The 13,815-nt window shown below is 38.1% G+C and overlaps 1 protein-coding gene across 1 annotated transcript in view; it reads left to right on the plus strand.

The window, feature by feature from the left end:
• The window catches only part of FAT3 (FAT atypical cadherin 3), a 787,529-nt gene that overhangs the window by 654,265 nt on the left and 119,449 nt on the right, over window positions 1–13,815 (plus strand). The window contains exons 10-11 of the mRNA XM_081531110.1: window positions 7,809–8,084; window positions 11,876–12,086. Of these exons, the coding sequence (XP_081387236.1) occupies window positions 7,809–8,084; window positions 11,876–12,086 (487 nt within the window). The remainder of the gene's footprint in view (window positions 1–7,808; window positions 8,085–11,875; window positions 12,087–13,815) is intronic.

Raw genomic sequence — 13,815 nt, forward strand, 5'->3', positions numbered from 1 at the left:
ATATTGTCAACTCTATTCCCTTTGCATTACATCACATTACACCCTTGTGACTTATTGTGTAACTTGAAGTCTGTACCTCTTAATCCCTTTAACTTATTTCACTTAAATCCTCACTTCTGTCCTCTCTGGCAACCACCAGTTTATTCTCTGTTTCTATGAGTCTGTTTCTGTTTTGTTATGTTTGTTTTTTGTGTGTTTATATTTGTTATGTTTGTTTTTTCTGTTTTGTTATGTTTGTTTTTCAGATTCCACATATAAATGTAGTTATATGGTATTTGTCTTTTTCTGAGGTATTTCATTTAGCATAATACTCTTTACGGCTATCTATATTGTCACAAAGGGCAAGATTTCATTATTTTTTATAGCTGAGTAGTATTCCATTAAAACAATCTGTATATGTATATATATGTATAGTTGCTTCCATATCTTGGCTATATTAAATAATGCTGCAATGAACATAAGAGAACATATGTCTTTTTAAATCAGTGTTCTTGTTTTCTTCAGAAAAATATCCAGAAGTGGAATTGTTGGATCATATGGCAGTTCTATTTTCAATTTTTTTAGGAACTTGCATACTGTTTTCCATAGCAGCTGAATCTATTTACATTCCTACTAATAGTGAATGAGAGTTTCATTTTCTCAGCCTCCTCACCAATGTTTGTTATTTGTGGTCTTTTTGATAAGTCATTCTGACAGGTGTGAGGTGATATCTCATTGTGGTTTATTTGCATTTTCCTGACGATTAGTGATGTTGAGCACCTTTTCAGGTGTCTGTTAACCAACTGTATGTCTTCTTTGGAGAGTGTCTATTCAGGTCTTCTGCTTATTTTTTAATCAGACTGGGTTTTTGATGTGGAGTTGTATGAGTTCTTTGTATATTTTGCATATTAACCCCTTATCAAATATATCATTTGCAAATATCTTCTCCCATTCAGTAGGTTGTCTTTTGGTTTTGTTGATAGTTTCCATCACTACACAAATGTTTTTCAGTTTGATGCAGTCCAGTTTGTTTTTGTCAAGAGTTTTTCTTTTTTTCTTTCATTCCCATTGCCTGAGGAGATATATACAAAAAAAATTTTGCTAAGCCCAGTGTCAAAGGGTATTTTGCCTATGTTTTCTTCTAAGAGTTTTATGGTTTCAGGTCTTACATTTAAGTCTTTAATCCTTCTGAGTTTATTTTTTATATGGTATAAGAAAGTATCAATAATCCAGTTTGATTCTTTTGCCTATAGCTGTCCAGTTTTGCCAACACCATTTATTGAAGAGGTTGACCTTTCCTGATTGTATAGTCCTGCCTCCTTTGTCACAGATTAATGGACCATATAAGCATAGGTTTATTTCTGGGTTCTTTCTTCTGTTCCATTTATCTCTCTGTCTCTGTTTTGATGAGGTACCATACCTCATTGATTTGTGTAGCTTTGTAGAATAGTTTGAAGGCAGAGAATATGATGCCTGCAGCTTTGTTCTTTCTTCTCAAGATTGTCTTGGCTATCTGTACAAATTTTAGAAGTATTTGGTTTAGTTCTGTGAAAATTGCCATTTATATAGGGATTGCATTTGAATTTGTAGATTTCCTTGAGTAATATGGTCATTTTGACAATATTAATTCCTTCAATCCAAGAAAATGATTTGTTTTTCCATCTTTTTGTGTCATCTTCAACTTCATTTGTCAGTGTCTTGTAGTTTTCTGAGTACAGGTCTTTTACCTCCTTAGTTAGATTTATTCCTAAGCATTTTATTCTTTTTGATACAATTGTAAGTTGGATGTTTTCTTACATTCTTTTTCTGATAGTTTCTTGTTTATAGAAATGCAGATTTATTTACATTAATTTTGTATCCTGAAACTTTACTGAATTTAGTATCATATCACCTGTAAACTGTGACACTTATACTTCTTTTCCAATTTGAAGTATTTAATTTCTTGTCTGATTTCTGTGGCTAGGATTTCTAACACATAAAAGGATTTCCAACTTTGAAAGTGGCAAGAGTGGGCATCCTTGTCTTGTTCCTCATCTTAGAGGAAATGCTTTCACTTTTTCACCATTTATTATGATATTGGCTATACGTTTGTCCTACATAGTCTTTATTTTGTTGAGGTGTACTCCCTCTATACTCACTTTGTTGACCTTTTTTATAATAAATTTATGTTTAATTTTGTCAGAAACCTTTTCTGCATCTACTGAGATGATCATATGATTTTTATTCTTCAGTTTGTTAATATGATGGATCACACTGACTGATCTGTGCTTATTGAACTACCCATTCTTCCATTCCTGGGATAAATCTAACTTGAACATGGTGTATGATTTTTTTAATTTATTGTTGAATTCATTTGCTCATAGTTTATTGAAGATTTTTGCATCCTTGTTCACCAGTGATATTGGCCTGTAATTTTCTTTTTGAGGGGTGTCTTTGTCTGGTTTTAGTACCAGGGTTGTGCTGGCCTCATAGAATGAATTCAGTAGCATTCCTTCCTTTTCAATTTTTTAGAATATTTTGAGAAGCATGAATACTGATTCTTGAAATGTATTGTAGAGTTCTGTGATGCCATCTGGTCCTACACTTTTGTTTGTTGGCATTTTTAATACTGACTCAATTTCAGTGCTAATAATTGATCTGTTCATATTTTCTATCTTCCTGATACAGTCTTAGAAGATTATAAGTTTCTAGGAATTTATGTATTTCCTCTAAGTTGTCCATTTTACTGACACAAAATTTGTCATAATAATCTCTTATGATCCTTTGTATATCTGTGGCATGAATTGTAACATCCCTTTCATTTTTAATTTTGTTTATTTGGGCCCTCTACCTTATTTTCTTGATGAGTCTGGCCAAAGGTTTTTCTTGTTTCTTGAGGTAGACTTATATACTTATATACTTATATACTTCCCTCTTAGAATTGCTTTGGCTGTGTCCCATAGATGCTAGATCATTGTATTTCCACTTTCATTTGTCTCCAGGCATTTTTTATTTCTTCTTTGATTTCTTCAGTGACCATTGGTTGTTTAGTAGCATACTGTTTCAACTCCACATATTTGTGTTTTTTTGCAGTATTTTTTTCTTGTGGTTGATTTCTAGTATCATATTGTAGTAGTTGTAAAGGATGCTTGATATTGTTTCAGTATTCTTAAACTTGCTGAGACTTATTTTCTAGCCTAGCATGTGACCTCTCCTGGAGAATATTCCATGTGCATGTGCACATGAAAAGAATGTGTATTTTGCTGCTTTTGAATGGAATATTATATATATATATATATATATAGAGAGAGAAAGAGAGAGAGAGAGAGATTTATATATATATATATCAATTAAGTTCATCTGGGTAATGTGTCATTTAAGGTCAATGTTTCCTCACTGGTTTTCTGTCCATATGATCTATCCATTGATTTAAGTGGAGTGTTAAAGTCTCCTACTATTATTATATTACTGTCATTCTCTCCCTTAATGTTTGTTAATATTTGCTATATGTATTTATGTGCTTAATTTGCCTCCCTGGTGACTCAGTGGTGAAGAACCCACCTGAAAATTTAGGAGATGTGGATTCAATCCCTGGATTGAGAAGATTCCCTGGAGAAGGAAATGGCAACCCACTCCAATATTCTTACTGGGAAATCCCATGGACAGAGGGACTATAGTTCATGGGGTTACAGAAGAGTCAGTCACAATTTAGCAACTAAATGATAGCAACATCATGTTGGATAAATACCTATTTGCATTATTATCTTTTTGTTGGATTGATTCCCTTAACATTATGTAACATCTTTCTTGTTGCAGTCTTTGTTTTAAAGTTTATTTTGTCTAACTACTGCTGCTCCAGCTCTCTTTTGATTTCCATTTGCAGGGTGTACCTTTTTCCATTCTGTCACTTTCATCGTGTATGTATTTCTAGATATGAAATGAGTCTCTTGTAGGCAGCATGTATGTAGGCCTTGTCTTATTTTATCCATTCAGTCACTCTATGTCTTTTGTAGGAGCGTTTAGTCTATTTTCATTTAATTATTGATAAATATGTATTATTGCCATTTTGTTGATTGTTTTCTGATTGTTTTTGTAGTTCTCCTTTATTCCTTTTCTTCCTTTCCAATCTTCCCTTGTGATTTGATGACCATCTTTAGTGTTTATTTGGATTCTTTTCTCTTTATTACTATTTTTGTGTGTGTGTTTATTTTAGGCTTTTGATTTGTGGTTACCATGAGATTTATATATAACATCTTTATGTATGGGTATTGATTTTAAGTTCATTATTTCTTAAGCTTGAATGCATTTTAACAGGCTTACATTTTTTACTCCTTTGCTCCCACGTTTTTGACAACACATTGTACATCTTTTTATTCTATGTATTACTTATATACTTATTGTAGATAAAGATGATTTATTACTTTTGTCTTTTCACCTTCCTACTGAGCTTTATAAGTGTTTTGATCCACTACCTTTCCTGTATTTTGCCTTTTCCAGTGAGGTTTTTCCAGTCATAGCTTTTTTAAAAAATTTCTATTTGTGGACTTTTCTTTTCCACTTAGAGAAATCCTTTCAACATTTCTTGTAAAGTTGTCTTAGTGGTGATGAACTCCTTTAGCTTATGCTTGTCTTTTAAAACTTCCCTTCAATTCTGAATGATATCTTACCAGATAGATTATTTTGGGTGGTAGATTTTTTTCTCCATTTCAGCACTTGAATATATCATGTCATTTACTTCTGGCCTGCAAATTTTCTGCTGAAAAGTCAGCTGATAGTGTTATTAGAGTCTTCTTGTTTATAACTAGTTGCTTTTCTCTTGCTGCTTTTAAGATTCCCTCTTTATATTTAATTTTGGTATTTTAATTAATTTAATTTGCTTTGGACTCTCTATGCTTCCTGTACATGGATGTCTGTTTCCCTTCCCAGGTTAGGAAAGTTTTCAGCTAGTATATCTTCAAATATACTATCTTCCCCCTTTCTCTCTTTGTTCTCCTTCTGGGACCACTAGTGTGTTTATTAGTGTGTTTTATGTTGCCCCAGGGCTCTCTTAAATTATCCTTATTTTTTTAAATTCTTTTTTTGTGTTTGTTTTTTCTGTTCAACTTGGAATTTCCACTGCTCTATCTTCCAGTTCCCTGATTCTTTTCTCCACATCACCTAATCTACTGTTGATTCCTTCTGGAGTATTTTTTTCTTCAGTTATTGTATTCCTCAGCTCTGTTCGGTTCTTCTTTATATTTTCTAAATCTTTGTTAAACTTCTCGCTCTGCTCATCCATTTTTTTTCCCCAAGCTCATTAAACATCTTTATGATCATAGTCTTAAACTCGATGGAGGAAGATTGCTCATCTCCACTTTGCTTAGTTCTTCTGGGGTTTGGTCTTGTTCTTTCATTTAGGGCATATTCTCCATCTCCTCATTGTACCTTATTTCCTATACTTGTTATATGTATTAGGTAGTTCAATTATGTTTCTCAATCTTGGAAAAGGAGCATTGTGCAGGAGACAGCCTTTGCAGCCCAGCAGCATACTAGCCTCTTGTTACAAGGGCTAGTTACGCCTCCTATGTGGGTTGCATGGGCTCTTTTGTTGTGGCAGTCAACTACTGTGGATGTGCGGGCAGGCAGACTGGCTGTCATCCCTCTTAGCTTCCAGGCCCTGCCACATGCTGTGGCCAATGGCCCACTGCAGACAAGGTCGGATCCCAGTGTAGTTGGCCACTTGGCTCAGGGCCGGGCTGGGGGGAATGGGCCCAGGGCTGTGCCAGTCCACTGATGGACAAAGTTGTTAACAACTTTGTTTTGAATTGGCACTATCAATATGAACTCATGATATAATTATTAAAAATGCTTTGCTGACTCCGCTAAAAAATACCAAAGCTGACAGCAATAAGCATTCCTAGCACCAGATCATGGTTTCTAAATGCCACTTCTAACTAAAAAGAAACCAACACTTCTTGAAGTTATAGACAAATTAAGGATGGAGCAGAGATATGTATAAAATGACTCTGAAAAAATTACCAGTAGCAATTACAGGAAAACAAGAAAACTATCAAAGACTGCTTGGGTTGTGTCAGAGCATCACAAGAGCCAACTAGAGAAGGCCAAGGAAGGACCATGTGTGCATCAATAAATATAGTCCTTTTCTACATGAAGTGTGCATACATGTGTGCATGCTAAGTCACTTCTGTTATGTCCTAACTCTGCAATTCCACGGACTATAGCCCACCAGGCTCCTCTGTCCATGGAATTCTCCAAGCAAGAATGCTGGAGTGGGTTGCCATGACGTCCTCCAGGGGATCTTCCCGACACAGGGATCAAACCCACATCTCCTGCGTTGCAGACAGATTCCTTACTCCTGAGCCACCGAGAAAGCCCTTACATGAAGCATATTTCAAAGTAGCCAAATAATTAAAGAAAAGTTTCTTTTTAGAACTATTCTAGCTAAGAGTTGAGGAAGAAATTATAGAATTAAAAATGGTGCTGTTTTGCACTTTAATAAATTAACATTGCATCATGATCATCAGTGGCCAATATCACGAAATAAGATAGAGAACCAGATATTATGTATCTCCAGATGGAAATACACAATTTCACCCATGAGGGGCTTTTGTCAAAAAGAAAGAAAAGGAAGAAGGAAATTGAATGGGAATTCTATTAAGTCTTCTACATAAAACTGCCAATGTGAGAAATACAGGGGACAGAGGAACATGTAAAACAAAACTATAGGGATACAATAAGCAAAATTCAGACTGTGGGAACAAAAAAAGAAATGGCTCAGCTTTTTGATTAACAACAACAGCAACATGAAAACTGCAAGGGAGAAGTGGGGGAGAAACTACAGATTAAGAGATGACTGAAGGAGACATCAATCAGGTGCAGTGCATGTGCCTTATTTGCACATCTTGGTTAAAAGAAACTATGCAAATACATATTCACAAGTACGCAAACATATATACCTCATTAAAAAACAATTACAGGAGTATGAACATCAACTGAATATTTAAAGACATTAAGGAATTGTTGTTTTCTCTGTTTAGATGCAATAGTGGTATTGTGAGTGTGTATGAGTGTGTGTGATATGTGTGTGTTTACTTTGATTCCCTGTCTTTTAGAGATGTACACTGAAACTACAGGATGGCTAGATTGTGCTTCAAAATAATACAAGGGAGCAGATGGGAATGAACAGGCGTAAAAATAAAGCAAGATTAGTCATGAATTGATCATTGCCAAAGCTGAGTGATGAATACTCAAGGGTTCATCAAGCTATGACTTTTATAAAATTCTCCTGAAAAGTCTGGAAACAAAATACTTTCTAAAAAGAAACAACTTGGGACCTTCATGCTCTAGCTGCCATTGGCATTAGCCCTGCACTCTTCGGTACACACCCTTCTGAAGGAGGACTACCTCTGGGCTCTCTCCTCCTTTTCCTTTGCCTCTTCCTAGTTGCTGATCTTGCCATTGCCTCCATGTCAAGGCCACTATAGAGCAGTAAGAGCACATAACCAGAATGTACTGATAATGGGAACTTAACAAGCTGAGGTCACCTTGGGATGTCTTACATTGCACCTCAGATAATCTTCCAGAATTATCATCCTCCTGGGGTCGTCTCATCTGTTCAATTAATAGTGAGAATATTGATCCTCACAGTTTATATTCCTGTTAATGTGAACTGCTGGTTTATTGTCAATGTCTAATTACGGCGCACTTTCATAAGAATCTCCCTACCTATTAAAACAGCTGTTTGAAGCTGGGATGCAAGAACTCGGAGGGAAGAGAGAGGGAGGGGGCCTCTTTTATTATCAGTGAGCAGATTGGCATCGGTCATCACTCTTGTCTTCTTTTAACTGTAGGTATTTATCAAAGTGCTGGATAATAATGATAACGGCCCAGAATTCTCTCAGCCAAATTACGATGTGACCATTTCTGAGGATGTGCTTCCAGATACAGAAATCCTGCAGATTGAAGCCACAGACAGAGACGAGAAGCACAAGCTAAGCTACACTGTCCACAGCAGCATCGACTCCGTCAGCATGAGGAAGTTCCGCATAGACCCCAGCTCTGGCGTCCTCTACACGGCTGAAAGGCTGGACCACGAGGCTCAAGACAAGCACATCCTGCACATAATGGTAGGACCAGGCTGCTTAATGCTCTCCTAGCAGAAGCACCTACTTAAGGCACACGCCTTAGCTGCCAGGCGGACAGGGCCCTTGAATTTTGTAAGTAATAGTAAATTTGATCTTTTCACAGTAGGGTTGCCTTCTTTCTTGCCTTTTTACTTCAGCGAGGAATTACTATCGTTAGGTAGCAACTCCCTATTTTTGCCAAACTGAAATATTAGATAAACTGTACAATAAAAGCTCATGAAAGCCTGACTTGAGAGGGAAGGAACAGGCCGTGTTTCCATAAATCTCCGAGGCTGTGGTATTGGTTCGCATCCAGAAGATTTGGTGGAAAAGTTTAAAAAAAGTTCCTTGAGAAGATAATCACAAGGGTAATCACTTATTTGACCTGTATAGTCCTTAGTCCTTAGAAGCATTTAGAGGACTGATTTATTACTTATTGCACTGGCATTGGACCTCGCGATAACTACTGGCTCACAAAAGAGATCTCAGAACTCACCAAAGCCTGTAGAAATAAGTCTAAATTTGGGGTCATAGGGTCTCCAAATTATGTAGAAGTCGCTTTTATTTTAAAACAAAGTTTGATGAGTTTGCATAAATGAGAAGTAAAGATTAGTAAGAAAACACCCTTGTTTATGACCTAAAACCTGTCCCTTTAACTACCCAAGAGTTCTCTGGGCAGTTTCACAGATACTGCCTATCAGAGACCCCCGAGTTCCTTAAGACTAGGTAGGAGGGCAGAGACTTAATCTTTGTACTGATTTGACTCTAAGATGCACTAAGATGCTATCAATTCCCAAGCGGCTGAAGTAATGTTCCAGTAAGTGCTGCTCTTTCTTTCCAAGTCTGGAAACCTCTCTGGGCAAGAGGAAAGCTGAGTGCCATGGTATTGGCTGTGGTTACCAGATGAGAGTGCGGGGAACAGAGGAGGGACTCAGGTTCATCAGATGCATTCCTCTGGCTGCTCATTCATGCATTCATTGAACAGATATTTCTCCAGCACCCACTGTGTATTACGTTCTGTTCTAGATAATGAGGATATAAAAGAGACAAAGTCCTTGCACCCTTGGACATTTGATTGGAAAAGACCTAGATTTCAGTAATCCCAAAACACAGAGTCCAGCTTGGTCCTTAGGTGGGGCAGGCTGGGCTATAGACAGGGAACTTAGCATGCTCACTGGCTAATGTTTACATGTATCTCTTCAGGAACAGAAATCCCCTCCCAGCACCATTCTTCAAGCCATGTCTGTTAATTCTTTCCTTAAATAACTCAGAGTTCAGTGTGCTCTCCCTGTATCATTTATCATTTATGTAACTTGAGTGTTTAGAGCAAACAACTCCTTTATGCTGCCTTTCTCCAAGCTAAGCCCTTTTAGTCATTTTGTTCAACTTCTTTCAGGTACTGTTTCTGAAAACCCCTTCCCCTTATATCTAAAGGTAGGGTAAGGGGTAGGGCTTTTCTTGGTAGATTTTCTAATTTCTTCAAATCTCTCTGAAGTTAGGGGATCTACACCTGGACAAGAAAAAAAGCACACATTGGATTAATGCTACATACAATTATAGCAAAATCATGTGTTATAGAATTGATTAGTTGCAAGCTTCTGCCACAGGACTGGAAACGGTCAGTTTTCATTCCAATCCCAAAGAAAGGCAATGCCAAAGAGTGTTCAAACTACTGCACAATTGCACTCATCTCACACACTAGCAAAGTAATACTCAAAATTCTCCAAGCCAGGCTTCAACAATATGTGAACTATGAACTTCCAGATGTTCAAGCTGGATTTAGAAAAAGTAGAGGAACCAGAGGTCAAATTGCCAACATCCACTGGATCATCAAAAAAGGAAGAGAGTTCCAGAAAAACATCTACTTCTGCTTTATTGACTACACCAAAGCCTTTGACTGTGTGGATCACAACAAACTGTGGAAAATTCTTAAAGAGAGGAGAATACCAGACCTGCCTCCTGAGAAATCTGTATGCATGTCAGGAAGCAACAGTAAGAACTGGACATGGAACAACAGACTGGTTCCAAATAGGGAAAGGAGTACATCAAGGCTGTGTATTGTCACCCTGCTTATTAAACTTATATGCAGAGTAAGTCATGTGAAATGCTCAGCTGGAAGAAGCACAAGCTGGAATCAAGATTGCTGGGAGAAATATCATAACCTCAGATATGCAGATGACATCACCCTTGTGGCAGAAAGCGAAGAAGAACCAAAGTGCCTCTTGATGAAAGTGGAAAAGTTGGCTTAAATCTCAACATTCAGAAAATGAAGATCATGGCATCTGGTCCCATCACTTCATGGGAAATAGATGGGGAAATAGTGGAAACAGTGAGAGACTTTATTTTTTTGGGCTCCAGAATCACTGCAGATGGTGACTGCAGCCATGAAATTAAAAGACGCTTGCTCCTTGGAAGAAAAGCTCTGACCAACCTAGACAGCATATTAAAAAGCAGAGACATTACTTTGACATCAAAAGTCAGTCTAGTCAAAGCTATTGTTTTTCCAGTATTCATGTATGGATGTGAGAGTTGGACTATAAAGAAAGCTGAGTGCTGAAGAATTGATACCTTTGAACTGTGGTGTTAGAGGAGACTCTTGAGAGTCTCTTGGACTGCAAGGAGATCCAACCAGTCAATCCTAAAGGAAATCAGTCCTGAATATTCATTGGAAGGACTGATGTTGAAGCTGAAACTCCAATACTTTGGCCACCTGATGCGAAGAGCTAACTTGTTGCAAAAGACCCTGTTGCTGGGAAAGACTGAACACAGGAGGAGAAAGGGACAACAGAGGATGAGATGGTTGGATGGCATCACTGACGTGATGGACATGAGTTTGACTAAGCTCCAGGAGTTGATGATGGACAGGGAAGCCTGGCGTGCTGGAGTCCATGGGGTTGCAAAGAGTCAGACGTGACTGAGCAACTAAAGTGAACTGAACTGAACTAAGTGCCTGCCATATGCAAACCAGGGAGAACTTGAAAGCAGTCAGGCAAGGTTCTTTGGTATTTCACAGTGTGGGGGTGTCACATTTTAGAAATTAAGATTTGGTTCATCTTCCCAGTGGTTAGGGTTCTCTCTTAGCTCTGGACCTTTACTTATGTTGGTTCGTCTTGCCTGAAATATACCCTACATACCATCTCTCCCAGGATTTTACCACTTCTACTTGGTTTTGTAAGCTAGGCTACATTCTTCTTACTGCTTACTCATATTTTGGCATTTATCTCTTTGCCTTTTATCTGACTACTTACTTGTTTGCATTCCCTAGTCAACTACTGAGGGCGGGAACTGTATCTAATCAGTGCTAAAACACTTGGGGCCATCCTGGGGCTTAATAGATAATAGATGATAATAAATGTTTGTTGAATGAATGAATGAATGATAGTGACTACATTGCATTCATTACTTCTGCATTTCAGTTTCCCCTTTAGAAGAGCCTCCATCCACTATTCCCTTAGCAACTGTTCAGGCAAATTACAGAGGGCTGGGTGAGGGAAACCAGAGGAAAGTGCTGTGTTTGTGATATTCAGGCTTCAGTTCCATAAGCACGAACTGGACACAGGCCAGAGGCCAGGCATAATGCTGAGCAATACAGTGTGGCCCCAGCCCTCACCGTGTTCACCATCAGTGTCCCCCTGGCTAGATGCACTGTTAGTTACTGAGAACCTACTCAGCCTGAGAATGGGTCAAGCACTTTCCGTGCATGATTTCATTTTGATTTCACTGTAGGCACAGCCATGTGAATTCTTTGCAACTTAAAGATTTTAGTCCTATTGCTTCTTGTATTTTGCCTCAAGGTCAGAGATCAGGAGTTTCCTTATCGAAGAAACTTGGCCCGAGTCATTGTGAATGTGGAAGATGCTAACGATCACAGCCCTTATTTTACCAACCCACTCTATGAAGCGTCTGTGTTTGAATCGGCTGCTCTGGGATCAGCTGTACTGCAGGTGACGGCTCTGGACAAAGACAAAGGGGAAAATGCAGAACTCATGTATACCATAGAAGCAGGTGAGAGCTGGTGCAGACAGCAGCATCATGCATGGCACTGGACCCTCAGTAGTATTTATCACCATGTAAAATTCTCATAGTTACCACTGGCATGTCTCCAAATGGATTTTTTGGCCAAGCAACTGCCCTATTTGCTCAATGATGGTATATTAAGCTCTTGGCATTTCAGTAATATGTTTTCCATCATTGACAGCAAAGAAAGAGTTTCCTTTTATTGTGTTCAATCTCAGATTTTTCTGGAATGGAGAAGAGAGAAGACTGCGTAATAAACTCTGTGGCTTTTTCTGATGGGTCAACAAGCCCGTGGCCTCAGACTGAAGTAACCAAAGCCTCCCATAATAGGAGGGCTGCCAGACAGTTCTGTGAATTGAATCTTAAAGATCATTGTTTACTTGTCAGTAGGTGGGCTGTGGGCTGTGGGCTTCAAAAATGCCTATACCCCTCACACCCTAGTTAGCACAAACTCCCTTCATTGGAGGTGATATGAGTAGCATAGTAGTGGGTAGGCACTGAACAGCCTGCTTAACCTGACAGATAAATAAATACAGGCTCTTGTGTTGTTAAAACTTGAGAGTATTTTAAAAATTCAATTTTAATATCTAGAAGGCAAGACCATAGTTTACTGATGGTCTGCAGATGGACACTTAGAAAACACTTAAGACAGAAGAGATGAATGTCCAAGTAAGGAGAGGACCGTAAGCCTAAAAATTACCAAGATCCTCTCCCTGCTCGATTTTCCCTTTCCCTGTTCTCTCTTCTTTGAACATTCAGGCCACATATTTCCAAAATGTTCTGCAACATTATGTCTGTCGTGCATAATGCCAAATGCTGTCTCTTTTCATGCTAGTGCTGAAAAGGCTTCTTTCTCTTGATTTAAATAAGGAGCATTTTTGAGAGTGATTGAATTAAAATATCAATGCCAGAATGACAACTTTGGCCTAAAAATTTTTAGGAAAAAAAGCCAACAACCTTCTTTAAAAATAGCCCCTCTATTGAATGACAATATAACACTATTTCCTGCATTAGACACTTATACCAAAAAAAAAAAAACAAGACGTGGGTTCATAACAGCCAGGTGCCCCAAGAGAATTTGTCCATTTCTTTTCCAATTTTCCATAGAGTTTCCTTTCAGCCTAAAGCCTGACAGTGCGTGTGTGTGTAGATGTGTGCAGTCGCTTCAGTCGTGTCCAACTCTTTGTGCCCCTGTGGACTGTAGCCCGCCAGTCTCCTCTGTCCATGGGATTCTCCAGACAAGAATACTGGAGTGGGGAGCCGTGTCCTCTTCCAGGAGACCTTCCTGACCTAGGGATCAGGCCCATGTCTCCTCTGTCTCCTGCATTGGTAGGGGGTTCTTTACCACTAGCACTGCCTGGGAAGGGCAACCTGACAATACTTTTTTTTAAACGCTATTTTTGCATTTCTTGTTTATCACAGGCCATTTTAATTATTTTGTTATTCAATCCTTGTTCCTTTAGTTTCCCAAATAATATTGGGAAACTTTAAAAAATAAATGTTTAAATACTGCCACAGGAAACGTAGCAATTCAATAACTCTTTATATTCATTCTATAGTTCTCCTCTAATCATATGTGTTTTTTCTTTTCTCCTCATTTATCTATGTGTATACCTTCTTTTATGTCATTGTAATCATTTAGGTATATGGTTTTATTTCTACTTTTCTTAACATCTTCTAAGCGTTTGTTTGTGTGCCTACTTGTTTTTTATATTTG

This window comes from Giraffa tippelskirchi, chromosome 10, assembly GCF_054371585.1.
Source record: "Giraffa tippelskirchi isolate mGirTip1 chromosome 10, T2T-mGirTip1v1.2.pri, whole genome shotgun sequence".
Classification (NCBI taxonomy): domain Eukaryota; kingdom Metazoa; phylum Chordata; class Mammalia; order Artiodactyla; family Giraffidae; genus Giraffa; species Giraffa tippelskirchi.